At 48.5% G+C, this 17,510-nt stretch overlaps 1 protein-coding gene and 1 long non-coding RNA gene across 5 annotated transcripts in view; one reads left to right on the top strand and one right to left on the bottom strand.

The window, feature by feature from the left end:
* Window positions 1-532: 532 nt before the first annotated feature.
* LOC134966027 (phospholipase A2 inhibitor and Ly6/PLAUR domain-containing protein-like) overlaps window positions 533-17,510 on the top strand; it is a 57,091-nt gene continuing 40,113 nt past the window's right edge. The window contains exon 1 of one of the 3 annotated variants that reach the window (XM_063942483.1): window positions 533-763. In XM_063942483.1, coding sequence (XP_063798553.1) covers window positions 712-763 — 52 coding nt within the window. In that variant the 5' untranslated portion in view covers window positions 533-711. Of the gene's footprint in view, window positions 764-1,153; window positions 1,413-17,510 lie in introns of those variants that run through there. The other 2 variants (XM_063942482.1, XM_063942484.1) reach the window with 2 other exon arrangements.
* Window positions 1,925-17,510, bottom strand: part of LOC134966028 (uncharacterized) — an 88,301-nt gene continuing 72,715 nt past the window's right edge. For both annotated transcript variants that reach the window (XR_010188571.1, XR_010188570.1), the window contains exon 3: window positions 1,925-2,028. This is a non-coding gene — a long non-coding RNA (uncharacterized LOC134966028). The remainder of the gene's footprint in view (window positions 2,029-17,510) is intronic.

The raw sequence follows: 17,510 nt of genomic DNA, 5'->3' as shown, positions 1-17,510 counted from the left end.
TTAATGTCAGGGCTGGTCGTGGTGAAGGTTTTATTCATTAAATGTGAGTGCTATTAATGTGATGTTGGGCTGGTTTAGGTGCATATCTGTCATTAATGTGTCTCTTTCATACGGCCAGTAATGGCCTCACTAATGGCAGAACTGCCTTTTCTCCCAAGGAATGATGGACCCGGATTATGAGCCCATTAAGTATCACTGCAGTTGTCTGCAAAGCCCCGGATAGTATCTTCATAGCTATCAATATCAGTGAAGGGGTTAATATGGCCGTTAATCAGGACTCTAGTCGCCGGGTGCCTGTCTCATGCCCAAATCTGGCAATGCAAGGGTTAATTTACATTTTTTTGTTTTTATTTTTTTAGCTTTTTTTGTTTTTGTTTTTTGGCTTCTGGTCCATTTGAAGGATGCGCCTGAAGCCCCTGGCAGTGAAAAGGTACTTATCTGACTGTGTGATGGGGGTGGGTCTCTACTGCGTGTACTCCTGGGGGTCCTGTAGGTCGAATGATTCTGCTATTCACAGTTTGCATTTTCTGAAATTGCGCACATTTCCTCCCCTGTCCCGGCTCCCATTGGTCTGCTCCCCCTCCCTGTCTCCCTGTGCAAAAACCATCCCTGCTCCCCCCTTGCATTCTGCGTATAAAATGCCACACCCTTAGGATGAGATGATCAAGAGCATTCAGCATCTCAGCACCCGAAGCACTGCAGGCAGCAATCATGGTCTCTGCGGTCGCTGCTCTCTGCCTAGTGGCTGCCTTCTTGGAAGGAGGTGAGCAGATGAGGATGTGTGAGGATGTAAATGTGTGTGTGTGTGTGTGTGTGTGTGTGTGTGTGTGTGTGTGTGTGTGTGTGTGTGTGTGTGTGGCTAGTACAAGGTGTACCTGAGAGCATGCCAAAATCTTAGACTGTTACCTGTATCTATGCGGAAAGCATCTCTATCAGGATCTTATGTATATTGTGTTCTCTGCATTTTATTGTCTCATTGCAGCATAAAGTGTAAATATTAGAGATCTGCTGCAGCCTAAGAGGTGCTTGTCTCATTCATTCATTCATTCATTCAGATATATACAATTGTACATCTGCAAATGTCTGTGTGCAGACAGTACAGGCACCTGTGTGTATACACAAGTCCTCAGCCCTATGTGACTCCCTGAGTGTCTGGAGAACGTCTGGCTGTGACGAACATTGAATTGTGGCTGGTTATCTGCATCGTGAAAGCATAGAGACAAAACGAGCCCTACAGACAGACTCGACTTTCCAAAATGTACTATGAGACACACCCTGGCACTTTGGATGTGAGACCACCAAGATAGGATGCCAATTAGAGGGCAGAGATTAAATTATGAGGACGCATTTTGTACCGACCGGATGGCTAGACTACATCAAGTGCTACAGACAGATCTCCCTGTAGACTGCAGGTAATAGACTTTAGAGACTTCTTCCCAAAAGACATCTTTGTAACCTCACACCCATTAGCCCCCGGAGATTCTTACACAGTAATTGGCTTCCTGACATTGTGCTAGCTGAACCCATAATGTTATATAGTTCCTTTTTGTTGCTGTTGGTTATTTTTGGAAATTATAGTAGATAATATTTCTTGGTGCCGTTTGATTGTGAAATTCATACACAATATGTGTACCCTCGTCAGATGTCGTTTTATACATCTCGGACAATAAATGGCGCCTACTTATGGGTGTGTTTTATTTATTGCACCAATTAGTAAGGAGGGAAGCAGAATTCGAGAATGTGCTCTGACAAAAAAAAAAAAAACCACAAAAAAAACCACAAAGACCCTTTAATACCGTTTCCTCGGGCATAGTGCTGTCGCAGTTACCGGAGAGATTACCATCCAATTTCATGGTAATTGTCCGTTATAATCCGACACCAGTTCTCCAAAGGGAGGGTGGCTAGAGAAAATATTACATGCGTTGTATGAGATTGTATTACTTACATGGAAGCATGAGAAATGGGTGGTGCCTGGTTTTGCAAAGTAGCAACTGCAGCTGATTTTGATTTCATGATATGCAGGACAATCTGTGAGGAGAATAATAATGGTTACATGAAATAGGGTCTGGGCGCTGTTAATAAGATTCATTTTCTGACTGTTCTTTATACAGAAAGATAAATACAGACCTATTCTAAAACATCTTCTCAGAGCATCTACAGTACATAGCCCTGTTATTACAGTTTAGTGGTTTACTAGCCACCTTTAGATCGCTTTGATTTATTGTCTTGTACACACCCTCCTGCAACATTTACGCAGTTCATTGTTTTTCATTTCTAACTTTTTAAAGAGTAAACTTTGTATCACAAGTTGGAGTATTTGGAGTCAATTCTATTAGCCGCGATGATCTCGTGGGTGTGAGTAATTGCGGCAGGGCTGAATTCACACAGAAGCGGCCTCCAAGCAATTACTTGCACAATGGGGCTGTATTTCGGTTGCCGGAATCCCGACAGCCGGTATCTTAACCGCACCTGCGGGAGGGTATCCAGATGTTAGTAAAGTAAAATCCCCCCAGAACCTCATATCTTTATATACTATTAACTAGTAATAATGTAACAGCCATCTAATTGACTTCCAATATTTGGGGAATAGCGATAGCCCCATACGGACACATCAAAAGGGTGGTAAGTTTATAATGACAACCTCTCTCCAGGCCACAATCAGGGCTGTTTCTTTGTATGGGCTTAATGATTAGTTGTCCAAGGCAGCCTAAGGGCATGGGCCATTTCGGCAGGTAACACCTCTCTATCCCCCTTACACACACACACACACAGACACACACACACACACACACATGTGAATACTGTTTGAATGAAACTTAGGGGGTCATTCATGAAGCAGTGAAAAGAGTGGAGAAGTGAGCCAGTGGAGAAATTGCCCATGGCAACCAATCAGCTGCTCCGTACAATTGTATAGTAAATTATAAATGTTACTTCAATGCTGATTGGTTGCCATGAGCAACTTCTCCACTGGCTCATTTCTCCACACTTTTCATTGCTTCATGAATAGACCCCTTAATATGGTGATTAACAGATCACAAGCAGCCAGCACTTTTTATCCTTTGAGAATGGTTAACGGCATTCAGCTAAGCTCACCAATGACTTGCCCAAGGTCCTCAGGCTAGGTAAGCGCCTCCCCAGTCTGTAAAGTATCTGTAACGGAGGAGTCTGGAGATACAAGTTCTGGGCAGGCGTTTTATATATATATATATATATATATATATATATATAGTGATGATGGTAGAAGAGCTTCCTGTTTCCAGAAACAAAGAGGTTCCATCACTGGGCACTGCTGAGTACCATCAGTAATAAAGCACGCCTACTCTCAATGTACTTTCAGTACGCACTGTACTTTTACAAAATACCCAAGAGGCTGACTGCAGCTCGCTCTATTTTTGATCTACCGGGCAGTTGGAAACAGATAACTGAGCACTGATAGTGATTCATCAGAGGTCCGAGAATTCTACGTTCACCATTCAGCAAACGCAGCGGATGGCATAAAATGATTGGCTTATAGTATGTCAGAATATAAGGCGATACAGTGCCGGTATTGCTGCGCAAAAGCAGTATTACCCTTTGATATTATCGGTAAAGTGAAACAGACACTGGCCTCGGCATGCCTTGAAGATAGGACCGACACGCCCCCGCTTTCAAAAATGCTGCCCAATCCATGCCCCGAAATCGCATATGGGCGTAGGCATTTCTATTATGGTTGCAAGGGGGGCCCAAACCACTCACACTGCACCCATGTTTGTTTAGACTTACCTTTCTGGAGTCCCGAAATGGGTGCTGCAGCTGCAACAAAAATCACTTCCAAAATGGCCACCGCGCATGCGCATTAGGAAATTTGTATCCAGACCATGGTGGGCGCCATGTTTCTGGAGTAGTGTTCACTCTAGGATTTTTTTAGGGCAGGGTGCTGATCACGGGTAGGGCACATTTTTCATTGGGGAGGGCACATTTTTCATTCGGGAGGGCACATTTTTCGTTCGGGAGGGCACATTTTTCAGTTAGAAGGGCAAAATTCGGAACATACTATAATGCTTGGTCCTCCCATTCCCACATGATAAAGAAAGGGCAGTGCGCACCAAAGGCGCGCAGCAAAAATTTAGGGGCGTTGTTTTTCGTGGGGAAGGGGCATGGCCACATAATAGTGGCAATTCACATTACACCACATAGTAGTGCAGCTAATACACACTGCACCAGGTAGAACCTCCTATACACACTGCGACAGGTAGAGCACGTTATACATATTGCGCCAGGCAGAGCACATTCTACACTTTGCGCCAGGCAGAGCACGTTATACACATTGCACCAGGTAGAGAGCACCGAGAAACATTGCACCAGGTAGAGAGCACCGAGAAACATTGCACCAGGTAGAGAGCACCGAGAAACATTGCACCAGGTAGAGAGCACCGAGAAACATTGCACCAGGTAGAGAGCACGTTATACACATTGCACCAGGTAGAGAGCACTGAGACACATTGCACCAGGTAGAGAGCACTGAGAAACATTGCACCAGGTAGAGAGCACGTTATACACATTGCACCAGGTAGAGAGCACTGAGACACATTGCACCAGGTAGAGAGCACCGAGAAACATTGCACCAGGTAGAGAGCACCGAGAAACATTGCACCAGGTAGAGAGCACCGAGAAACATTGCACCAGGTAGAGAGCACGTTATACACATTGCACCAGGTAGAGAGCACTAAGACACATTGCACCAGGTAGAGAGCACTGAGAAACATTGCACCAGGTAGAGAGCACGTTATACACATTGCACCAAGTAGAGAACACTGAGACACATTGCACCAGGTAGAGAGCACTGAGAAACAATGCACCAGGTAGAAAGCACTGAGACACACTGCACCAGGTAGAGAGCACTGAGACACATTGCACCAGGTAGAGAGCACTGAGAAACATTGCACCAGGTAGAGAGCACGTTATACACATTGCACCAGGTAGAGAGCACTGAGACACATTGCACCAGGTAGAGAGCACTGAGAAACATTGCACCAGGTAGAGAGCACGTTATACACATTGCACCAGGTAGAGAGCACTGAGACACATTGCACCAGGTAGAGAGCACTGAGAAACAATGCACCAGGTAGAAAGCACTGAGACACACTGCACCAGGTAGAGAGCACTGAGACACATTGCACCAGGTAGAAAGCACTGAGACACACTGCACCAGGTAGAGAGCACTGAGACACATTGCACCAGGTAGAGAGCACTGAGAAACAATGCACCAGGTAGAAAGCACTGAGACACACTGCACCAGGTAGAGAGCACTGAGACACATTGCACCAGGTAGAGAGCACTGAGACACATTGCACCAGGTAGAGAGCACTGAGACACATTGCACCAGGTAGAGAGCACTGAGAAACATTGCACCAGGTAGAGAGCACTGAGAAACATTGCACCAGGTAGAAAGCACTGAGAAACACTGCACCAGGTAGAGAGCACTGAGAAACATTGCACCAGGTAGAGAGCACAAGACACACTGCACCAGGTAGGGCACATTTTTGATCTCCGCTTTTTTTGTGCCAATCTTACATACTGGGGGCTGATGCTGCGGGTACCCCTCACACACCGCGGAGCTGGTTGAAAATGGCCACCACACTGATCCATGTACACAGAGGAGGGAGGGCTGGGTTTGTCTCGGCGGGAGAGGCAAACCCAGCCCTCCTGTCTCATCAGATCATGAGCAGACCTATAGTCTGCTCACAGAGGAGGGGAGCTGCGACGGCTGACAGCTAAGGACGGGCGGGACGCGGAGGTCTCTGTCTCTCATGCAGGGAGACACAGTGATCGCGCTGAGCCAAAAAAAAAGTGGGTCCCAGGGACCCCTCAGTTTTAAAAATGTGGGTCCTACTTCAGTTTCTAGGTCCCATAGCAACGTATGCTTTTGAGCTCCCCTTATGCCTCCCCACATAGCATTAGACCACCCCACATGGTAGGTATTGGGGTTATGGCAGTATTGGTGGGCAAATAGAGGGTTAGGTGCAGGTAGTGCTGTAGGCAGTGTTAGGGGTAGGGAGGCATCAGTACCCAGGATTCGGTGCTTCCTGCTCCCCGTCAACTTTTAAGATCAGCTTCTCTGTGTCCTTATTGAAGCCCTACCGCTATAACACGAGGTGTGTGCGTATGCTGGGCACTGTCTGAGTATGGGGTGTGTGCGTTTGCTGGGCACTGCTTTGGTTTGGGGATTGTTTGTGTGTATGCTGAGCACTGTGTGGGTGTGGCAGTTGTGTCTATGCTGAGCACTGTGTGTGGATATGGGAGTTTATGTATGCTGGTCACTGTGTATAGGGGGATGTATCCTGGGCACTGTGGGTATGGAGTACCCATATGCTAGGCGCTTTGGGAAGGGGGGGGGGGGGGGAATGAGCAATGTGTGGTTATGGGTTGTGCGTATGATGGCCACTGTGCGGGTGTGTGGGTATAGAGGGTGCTATGAGCATTGTAAGTGTGTATAATGAGTACTGTGTGGGTATAGAGCATTATGAGAGCTGTGGGGGGTGTATAATGGGCACTGTGTGGTATAGGGGTGTGCATATGATGGGCGCTGTGTGGTATAGGGGTGTGCAAATGATGGGCGCTGTGTGGTATGGGTGTGCGTATGATGGTCACTATGGGGGTGTGCATACTGGACATTGTGTGGGTTTAGAGTTTTTTATGAGCTCTGGCGGGTGTATAATGAGCACTGTGTGGGCATGGGGTGTGTGTATGATGGGCACTGTGGGGGTGTGAATACTGAGCACTGTGTGGGTATGGGGGTGTTTATAATGGGCACTGTGTGGGTATGTGGGGTATAATGGGTGCAGTAGTAGTGGTAGCAGGGGACAGGATAGGTGCAGTAGTGGTGGTATCAGGGGGCAGGATGGGTGCAGTAGTGGTAGGGGGTAGGATAGGTGCAGTAGTGGTAGCAGGGGGTAAGATAGGTGCAGCAGTGGTAGGAGGCAGGATGGGTGCAGTAGTGGTGGTAGCAGGGGGCAGGATGGGTGCAGTAGTGGTAGGGGGTAGGATAGGTGCAGTAGTGGTAGCAGGGGGTAAGATAGGTGCAGCAGTGGTAGGAGGCAGGATGGGTGCAGTAGTGGTGGTAGCAGGGGGTAGGATAGGTGCAGTAGTGGTAGCAGGGGGTAGGATAGGTGCAGCAGTGGTAGGAGGCAGGATGGGTGCAGTAGTGGTGGTAGCAGGGGGCAGGATGGGTGCAGTAGTGGTAGGGGGTAGGATAGGTGCAGTAGTGGTAGCAGGGGGTAAGATAGGTGCAGCAGTGGTAGGAGGCAGGATGGGTGCAGTAGTGGTGGTAGCAGGGGGCAGGATGGGTGCAGTAGTGGTAGGGGGTAGGATAGGTGCAGTAGTGGTAGCAGGGGGTAAGATAGGTGCAGCAGTGGTAGGAGGCAGGATGGGTGCAGTAGTGGTGGTAGCAGGGGGTAGGATAGGTGCAGTAGTGGTAGCAGGGGGTAAGATAGGTGCAGCAATGGTAGGAGGCAGGATGGTGTGTGCGTTTGCTGGGCACTGCTTTGGTTTGGGGATTGTTTGTGTGTATGCTGAGCACTGTGTGGGTGTGGCAGTTGTGTCTATGCTGAGCACTGTGTGTGGATATGGGAGTTTATGTATGCTGGTCACTGTGTATAGGGGGATGTATCCTGGGCACTGTGGGTATGGAGTACCCATATGCTAGGCGCTTTGGGAAGGGGGGGGGGGGGGGAATGAGCAATGTGTGGTTATGGGTTGTGCGTATGATGGCCACTGTGCGGGTGTGTGGGTATAGAGGGTGCTATGAGCATTGTAAGTGTGTATAATGAGTACTGTGTGGGTATAGAGCATTATGAGAGCTGTGGGGGGTGTATAATGGGCACTGTGTGGTATAGGGGTGTGCATATGATGGGCGCTGTGTGGTATAGGGGTGTGCAAATGATGGGCGCTGTGTGGTATGGGTGTGCGTATGATGGTCACTATGGGGGTGTGCATACTGGACATTGTGTGGGTTTAGAGTTTTTTATGAGCTCTGGCGGGTGTATAATGAGCACTGTGTGGGCATGGGGTGTGTGTATGATGGGCACTGTGGGGGTGTGAATACTGAGCACTGTGTGGGTATGGGGGTGTTTATAATGGGCACTGTGTGGGTATGTGGGGTATAATGGGTGCAGTAGTAGTGGTAGCAGGGGACAGGATAGGTGCAGTAGTGGTGGTATCAGGGGGCAGGATGGGTGCAGTAGTGGTAGGGGGTAGGATAGGTGCAGTAGTGGTAGCAGGGGGTAAGATAGGTGCAGCAGTGGTAGGAGGCAGGATGGGTGCAGTAGTGGTGGTAGCAGGGGGTAGGATAGGTGCAGTAGTGGTAGCAGGGGGTAGGATAGGTGCAGCAGTGGTAGGAGGCAGGATGGGTGCAGTAGTGGTGGTAGCAGGGGGCAGGATGGGTGCAGTAGTGGTAGGGGGTAGGATAGGTGCAGTAGTGGTAGCAGGGGGTAAGATAGGTGCAGCAGTGGTAGGAGGCAGGATGGGTGCAGTAGTGGTGGTAGCAGGGGGCAGGATGGGTGCAGTAGTGGTAGGGGGTAGGATAGGTGCAGTAGTGGTAGCAGGGGGTAAGATAGGTGCAGCAGTGGTAGGAGGCAGGATGGGTGCAGTAGTGGTGGTAGCAGGGGGCAGGATGGGTGCAGTAGTGGTAGGGGGTAGGATAGGTGCAGTAGTTGTAGCAGGGGGTAAGATAGGTGCAGCAGTGGTAGGAGACAGGATGGGTGCAGTAGTGGCAGGGGGTAGGAGAGGTGCAGTAGTGGTAGCAGGGGGTAAGATAGGTGCAGTAGTGGTAGCAGGGGGTAGGATAGGTGCAGTAGTGGTAGCAGGGGGTAAGATAGGTGCAGCAGTGGTAGGAGACAGGATGGGTGCAGTAGTGGTGGTAGCAGGGGGTAGGATAGGTGCAGTAGTGGTAGCAGGGGGTAAGATAGGTGCAGCAGTGGTAGGAGACAGGATGGGTGCAGTAGTGGCAGGGGGTAGGAGAGGTGCAGTAGTGGTAGCAGGGGGTAAGATAGGTGCAGTAGTGGTAGCAGGGGGTAGGATAGGTGCAGTAGTGGTAGCAGGGGGTAAGATAGGTGCAGCAGTGGTAGGAGGCAGGATGGGTGCAGTAGTGGTGGTAGCAGGGGGTAGGATAGGTGCAGTAGTGGTAGCAGGGGGTAAGATAGGTGCAGCAATGGTAGGAGGCAGGATGGGTGCAGTAGTGGTGGTAGCAGGGGGTAGGATAGGTGCAGTAGTGGTAGCAGGGGGTAAGATAGGTGCAGCAGTGGTAGGAGGCAGGATGGGTGCAGTAGTGGTAGGGGGTAGGATAGGTGCAGTAGTGGTAGCAGGGGGTAAGATAGGTGCAGCAGTGGTAGGAGGCAGGATGGGTGCAGTAGTGGTGGTAGCAGGGGGCAGGATGGGTGCAGTAGTGGTAGGGGGTAGGATAGGTGCAGTAGTTGTAGCAGGGGGTAAGATAGGTGCAGCAGTGGTAGGAGGCAGGATGGGTGCAGTAGTGGTGGTAGCAGGGGGCAGGATGGGTGCAGTAGTGGTAGCAGGGGGTAAGATAGGTGCAGCAGTGGTAGGAGACAGGATGGGTGCAGTAGTGGCAGGGGGTAGGAGAGGTGCAGTAGTGGTAGCAGGGGGTAAGATAGGTGCAGTAGTGGTAGCAGGGGGTAGGATAGGTGCAGTAGTGGTAGCAGGGGGTAAGATAGGTGCAGCAGTGGTAGGAGGCAGGATGGGTGCAGTAGTGGTGGTAGCAGGGGGTAGGATAGGTGCAGTAGTGGTAGCAGGGGGTAAGATAGGTGCAGCAGTGGTAGGAGGCAGGATGGGTGCAGTAGTGGTGGTAGCAGGGGGTAGGATAGGTGCAGTAGTGGTAGCAGGGGGTAAGATAGGTGCAGCAGTGGTAGGAGGCAGGATGGGTGCAGTAGTGGTGGTAGCAGGAGACAGGATGGGTGCAGTAGTGGTAGGGGGTAGGATAGGTGCAGTAGTGGTAGCAGGGGGTAAGATAGGTGCAGCAGTGGTAGGAGGCAGGATGGGTGCAGTAGTGGTGGTAGCAGGGGGCAGGATGGGTGCAGTAGTGGTAGGGGGTAGGATAGGTGCAGTAGTTGTAGCAGGGGGTAAGATAGGTGCAGCAGTGGTAGGAGACAGGATGGGTGCAGTAGTGGTGGTAGCAGGGGGTAGGATAGGTGCAGCAGTGGTAGGAGACAGGATGGGTGCAGTAGTGGTAGGGGGTAGGATAGGTGCAGCAGTGGTAGGGGGCAGGATGGGTGCAGTAGTGGTAGGGGGTAGGATAGGTGCAGTAGTGGTAGCAGGGGGTAAGATAGGTGCAGCAGTGGTAGGAGGCAGGATGGGTGCAGTAGTGGTGGTAGTAGGGGGTAGGATAGGTGCAGTAGTGGTAGCAGGGGGTAAGATAGGTGCAGCAGTGGTAGGAGGCAGGATGGGTGCAGTAGTAGTGGTAGCAGGGGGCAGGATGGGTGCAGTAGTGGTGGTAGCAGGGGGCAGGATAGGTGCAGTAGTGGTAGCAGAGGGCAGGATGTGTGCACTAGTAGTTGGGACGCTGGGGGAATAAGATGCAGCATAACAGGAAGCGCCCTCACAGGTATAATGTGCAGGTATTGGCCATTTATTTAATAAATATAGGAAAGGCCCGCCCGCACGTTTGTAAACTAAAGATTTATCACCATTCCCCCAGGTCGCAGCGCTCTGACCTCTTGGTACTTTGGGGTCGTGGTGCCCGACCGCACTGACATGTCCCGCTCGGCCCCAGCTCATGTTCTCTGCAGCAGACCCACCGGGCTGCCCGTGGTGAAGGCGCTCCTCTCCTCCTCGGCTCCCTCCTGCATCTTCCATTCTCCTGTCATCGTGATGTCCGCGCCCGGTTGCCACCTGCACATTCAATGGGTTGGAGATCAGCGCAGGGAGGAGGGACCGACGTCTCAGGTGGCGCTTGGATTGGGAGACGCTGCCGGCAGCGATTGGATGTTGAGAAGCTGCCGGCGGCTATTGGCTGGTGAGGCAGGGCTTGGAGATTTCTATTGGCTGTGAGGCGGCGGTCAGCAAAAAACAGCGCGTCCTGCGGGACCCGCTCACTTTTAAAATCCGAGTCCCTCTTTGCGATCACTGCAGTGTGGTTAATGTGTCCGGCGGGCAGCAAAGTGCGGGGCGGGAGGGCGCACACAAACGGGCAGGGCGGCATTCAGGTGTCTAAAAAAGGGGCAGGGCGCAGCGCCCTGTGAAAGACACCTAGAGTGAACACTACTGGAGACCTGCACATGCGCAGTAGACCATGGCACAATGCCAGAGCCTATGAAGCTGTGGAGAGGAGAGGGCCCGAGTATGCAGATGGAGCCCCTCCCCTCTTAAAACGCCCCTGCATAGGGGGTACTGCTTGCAATCTTGCAGGACATCTCTGAATCAGGCTCTGCGACGTGAAACAGTACTTGCCTCTGGGGTGTCGATAATTCCTAGTGAATAGGCTAAATATGGGATCAGCATAGTAAAATAGGATTTTAATACCTACCGGTAAATCCTTTTCTCCTAGTCCGTAGAGGATGCTGGGGACGCTTCAAGAACCATGGGGTATAGACGGGATCCGCAGGAGACATGGGCACTTTAAGACTTTGAATGGGTGTGAACTGGCTCCTCCCTCTATGCCCCTCATCCAGACTCCAGTTATAGGAACTGTGCCCAGGGAGATGGACATTTCGAGTGTCAAAGTCAGAAAAATATCTCTATGCACACTGCCATATTTGCACCTCATTCAGGTCCGCGCTGCGCATGCGTGCGCTCTCCCGTGAGTGTGCATACCCGCTGTTGCGTGCACCCGCTGGTGCTCGGTATGCGTATTTACGGTAAAGTTTGTGTAGTCGTAGCGTGCGACTCAATCGTTACATATTTTCACTAATAAGGTATTTTATAGATTATGGTCCCTTTGATAGATTCTGAAAGTTTGGTTAACATAGCATGTTCCTGAACAGAGGGATCCCTCTTTGTATTGTACGAAGGGTCTAACAGGAGTCATACAGTAGTGTTTGGTACCCATCGGAAGAGTATTTAAATAGCAATATTCCGGTGTTGGTTTGGAGCGGATTAATCGCTCGTGCGAATGGTTATGGACATAAGAAGTTTATGTCCATTTACTATTATTTGTTCTTACTTAGTCATGCGGCGGGAAACCCAGTATCCCACCCACCTGAACAGTTGGAAACAGTCACAGCCCACCTGTATGAATCAACCTATGACCTTTTGTTATAGTGCGAAGCCGAATTCCTGTGTCCAATGGACAATGAGATTGTAGGGACCATTGAATTGTATTGTGTGTGGGGCATAAATAGGCAGGCCGACCATATCCAACTTCACTCTCTTCAACGGTTCTCATTGCTGATAATCGGGAGCTGGATATCGAGGCGCATGCGATCGTTTCCCCTTGTGCGTAAGTTTTCTCCGTAATCATATTGTCTTACTGTGAGCCATCTCTCTCTCTCTCTCCCTACTCTTTCTCTCGTATTTTCCTTTAATTGTATTGTATTGTATTTCCCGTGTAGTTATCTGGTTAGTTAGTCTATGTTATATTGTAGTGTATCATTTGTACTGTGATTTCTTTTGCAAGTATAATAGTTATAATACATATAATAGGTTTTGGACCCTAAGCCCAGGTATCTGTGTATTCTTTATAGGGTTAAGTATTCTCTGAGCGTCGGTGACGCTCAAGCAGCTTTGTAGTTAATCAGGTTACACCAGGTTGCACTTACACTCTGTCTCTACACTAAGGTATACTGTGTATCTCATTGTTAAAGGTATAGATATAAAGGTTTTAACGTTGTAAGTGTCTGCACCGCTGGTGATCTCCTCGTGGTCCCGAGCGTACGCTACGCTATAGCGAATCATTACGTTAGTCGGCAGCCAATAGCGTGCCTGCCTGTGATCACTGGGCCGTAAGCGAACGTGACGCTTGAGCGTCTCGACTACGGTTGAGCGATCGCTACACAACTTGCGTACCCTTACGGTACTTCTTACGTAGATAGCGTACAGTGTTCTTAGACCTCTTAAAGTGTTTTATATACGATAAATATTTAGCTTTATCAATTGGCGGCTCGCCCGTCCTTCACATATCTGCACTAGGTAGATCAGCAGACATTATCCCTCAGCAAAGGGCGGGAGGTTGTATCCCTCGTAGTGCTGACAGGATAAGCGTCTGCTTCGCTTAGGTAAAGAGTGCTGAAGGAATCCGGGAACCGGAGGTAAGAACAAAACGCTAGTGCCTTTTAAAACTGTTTATTTTTCTGTCTTGCGTACACACGCACGCACACACATATATATCTGCATTTCTTTTTATTTTTCATTTTCGTATATCACTCTCCTGTCTGCCAGTTTTATAGTTGATAGAAGTGCTAAAAGAGATTTGCCGTTATTTCATAGTTTAAGAGTAAAGGTAATATAGTTAAAAGATAGACAAACACACAGTTTTGCCTGGGAGATAAGGCGAAGTCAGTGTGTTGTGTGGTAGATGATCAAGGATCATCTACATTGATAAAAGTATAAATTGTGTTACGGTGGATCTTTGCTTTGCGTATACGTGTCTCTAACAAAGACTTGCGTACGCAATCCAAAGGCCGACGCACGCAGCGTACGTTACGCAACGGAGCGTCCGGTTACGCCCACGTAGCTCAAGTCACGATAAGTTGATTTTTAATGCAAAGCGATAAATAACGCAAAGCGATAAATAACGCGAGGCGAGAAATAACGCAAGTCTATTTTTGGGTGTCCGAAATTTAATTAACAGATCCTGCTCCTAATTGGTAACACACCTGATCTAAAGAAAAATTTCTGCGCAGAAATAGAAATAGAAACAAAAGTGTACATGTGATGAGTGAGTGTTTTTACAATTTTTAAAGGTTGAACCACAAGAAAAGTCGAGTACTCGTGAGGTACATGCGTGTAAGTGACGTGCACGGTGGCTAGGGAGGCATCCCTGGTTAAATATACAATTTTGAGCATTAGAGTATAGCAGACCAGGAGGTCATACTGTAACAAGACCAGGAGGTCATACTGTAACAAGACCAGGAGGTCATAGCAGACCAGGAGGTCCAGGTACAGCCGACAAGGAAGTCCGCTATACAGTTCACAGGCACAACACCGAAAAGGGTTGGTGCAACACCCATATAGGCCATATAAGCTCTGGCTGAAGGAATTCGCAGCCGTAATTTTCGATTCCATTGGTCTTTCCGTACATAAGCTTAGTTGTTTGTGTACTGAACGATTGGACCGCACGTAATTGTGTACATTAGTTAGTAATCTGACCTAATACCATTAGAGTAAAGGGGTCACAAACGCTATTTGTACACTCTAACGTGATTTGTGTAATTTTTTTATTTTAAGGGAAGTTTGCTGCTCACTCAGGAACTATCCAGCAACCAATAGTTACTGGAAAGAGTAAGTGTTCTTCGGATAACCCTCGCAGGTTCCAGTAAATAGAGGTTCAGGTCGCAGGGGCCCTAGGTCGAGTACGCCAGCACCATATCGGTGTGATCAGGTCGTATTGGTCGGCGTGGGCGAGTGAGTGGGGTACTCGGTAAACCGCCACCGTCAGCCTATTGTGGACATTTGGTTTTGCATAAGAGTTGGCTAAATAAAGCAACACTTTCGAACTATGGGGGCCACTTGTTCAGGTAGGGGGCGATCAACCTCGGTTCGGGTTGATTCAGTGGTCCGACCAATTGGGTCGGCCAGGTATATAATGTGTGAGAAATATGGAAGTCACACAGAAACTTTATGTGATGAATGGGAGAGAATGACAGTACATGACGGGGAGAAATTCCCAAGAGTAGGTAGCTTCAGCTCAGAAGTGTTACAAAATTTAAGGAGGAGGATATGTCTCATAAAATCAACAAAGAGACGAATCCAGCATTATGATTATTTACAGTTGTGGCAACAGGAAGGTGAGATACAGAGAGGTTTGGCTCAGGCGGCGGGATCTGGCTCTAACAGAAAACTGATTGCCATGGCCCCACCGCCACCATATATATCAGGAGAGAAGTTGATTGCGGAGAAAGACGCACTAAGGTGTAACACAAAATCACTTAGTAACTGTGTAAATGTTAATGATAATGTTAACCCATTAACCCATGCAAGTATTAACCCGTGCAAGTTGTACCCTGTTTTGAACTTTCCTCAGGAGTGTGATCAAGAGGACGAATCGGCAACGATTTCAGCACTCTCTCTAGCAGCCACCATAGCAGAGACCACAGTAGGCACAGCTCCACCCACGAGATTAGTAAAGGCCCCTAGCGGAGGGATAGGTGAGGTCGTATCAACTGGTAAGTACGGCACCATGCATTATGCTGAGACTATTTCACCACAGCCTGTAGAATCTACACAGAATGAGGTTGTTAGAATTACACCTGTTAGAGTAATAGCAGTGCCAAATGGGAAAACAGACACATCAGGAGCCACTCCCATTAGGAACATTGCCATGTACACCCCATTTTCCCGAATGGAATTAAGGACCATAGTGTCTGAATTTCCTGACCCTAGAAAAGACTTAGTTGCCAGTCAAAAATACATCAGAGACTTAGGTAACACTGTAGAGCCCAATAATAAAGACTGGCAGATATTGCTGAGAGCACGTTTACCCTCAAATGTCGACGCAACTCAATTTTTAGCTGATTGCGGACTAGATCATGATGTACCTCTTACAGATGTGTACAACCAAGATAATGTGAAAAGAATAAACTTGCAGTTAAAAGAGTATTTCCCAGCGGTAGCTAAATGGAATAAGATATTCTCCATTAAACAGAAGGAGTCAGAGACAGCTGCAGAGTATTTTCACAGAGCATTATTAGAAATGGCAAAATACACAGGCATAGAGGACATTAAAACAGACACAAACCATCGGGAAGTAGCAGTATCGGTACTGATGGATGGTTTAAAAGAGTCATTGAAGACTAGGGTACAGACCACACAACCATGTTGGCGAGGTCTGTCTGTGGCTACTTTGAGAGAGGCTGCTATTGATCACGATAGAAACATCACCAGACACAGGGAACAACAAGGTGATAAATTAATGTCAGTAAGTATACAGGCTATGACCACAAGGCAGCCTTTGTTTGTATCACCAAATCCTGTGGGTAAGTCAAGTATGGTTACTTGTTATTCTTGTCACAAACAGGGACACATGGCACGAGATTGTAGAGTAAAGAATCCACGAAACTCATACCAACCCCCTAGACAACGACACGACACACGACATTGGGATCGGGGTCCACAGAAACGGAGTTATGAGCCACATACAGGGGAAACAAAAAGATATCCCCCGAACAGAGACTGGCATGCCTCTGGTAGTTCCCAGCTAACTCCCTCACAAGTAGTTGCTGCCAGCGGGATTCAGGAAGGTCACCATACCCAATAGGGGTGTGGCCATACCTGTAATCTGCAGCCAGTAAAATTAATTGCCAACCTTGGAAGTGAACCCGAGATCGCAATTAATGTAGCTGGTAAAACTTTAAACTTTCTTGTAGACACAGGGGCGGCCAAGTCAGTGATAAATTCGACAGTGGGCATGAGAACCACTGGTAGGACAATTCCAGCCATGGGAGTAACAGGAGTAGTCCAGCACTACCCTGTTAGCAAACCAGCCGAGATTACAATAGGGCCTTTGCATACCAAGCATTCCTTTTTGCTGGCTGCATCGGCACCAACCAATCTCCTGGGAAGAGACTTACTGTGTAAAATGGGGTGCGTCATTTATTGTACTCCTGAAGGTGTATTCTTGGACATACCTGAGAAACACGCTCAGGAAGTGCGAGACATGTTAGACTCCCCATCAAAATTAATGTCACATACCATTATGACAAATAGGAATCCACCCCAAATAGAAGAGATGACATCTCAGATACCAGAGTCACTTTGGACAAAAGACGGACAAGACACTGGATTAATGGCAAACGTAGCTCCAGTAGTTGTACAAGTAAAAGATGGTAGGATAGCTCCAAAAATCCCACAGTACCCTCTGAAGCCAGAGGTGGAGTTAGGAGTTTACCCAGTAATAGAGCGCTTGCTACAACAGGGCATTCTGGTAAGAACGTCCAGCACTGCCAATAGTCCCATCTTCCCTGTTAAAAAGAGTGGGGGGAGGGGTTACAGACTAGTGCAGGATCTAAGGGGGATTAACAAAATAGTTGAGAGTCAGTTCCCCGTAGTGCCAAATCCAGCTGTCATCCTAATGCAAATCCCTCCCACTGCCAAATTTTTCACTGTTATTGACCTCTGCTCCGCTTTCTTTTCGGTACCTCTGCATCCTGACAGCCAATATTTGTTTGCATTTACATACAGAGGAGTCCAATACACGTGGACTCGATTACCCCAAGGTTTCATAGATAGTCCAAGTATATTTTCTCAGGCTTTGCATGATTGTTTACAGTCTTTCCAACCAGACAGTGGATCAGTATTGATACAGTATGTGGACGATTTACTGCTGTGTTCAGATTCACTGGAAGCATCTCTGAAGGATACGAAACAGC

Source organism: Pseudophryne corroboree, chromosome 10 (genome assembly GCF_028390025.1).
Source record: "Pseudophryne corroboree isolate aPseCor3 chromosome 10, aPseCor3.hap2, whole genome shotgun sequence".
NCBI lineage: Eukaryota > Metazoa > Chordata > Amphibia > Anura > Myobatrachidae > Pseudophryne > Pseudophryne corroboree.
The sequence above is the reverse complement of the archived record's forward strand: the minus strand, read 5'-3'. Positions and strand labels throughout refer to the sequence as shown.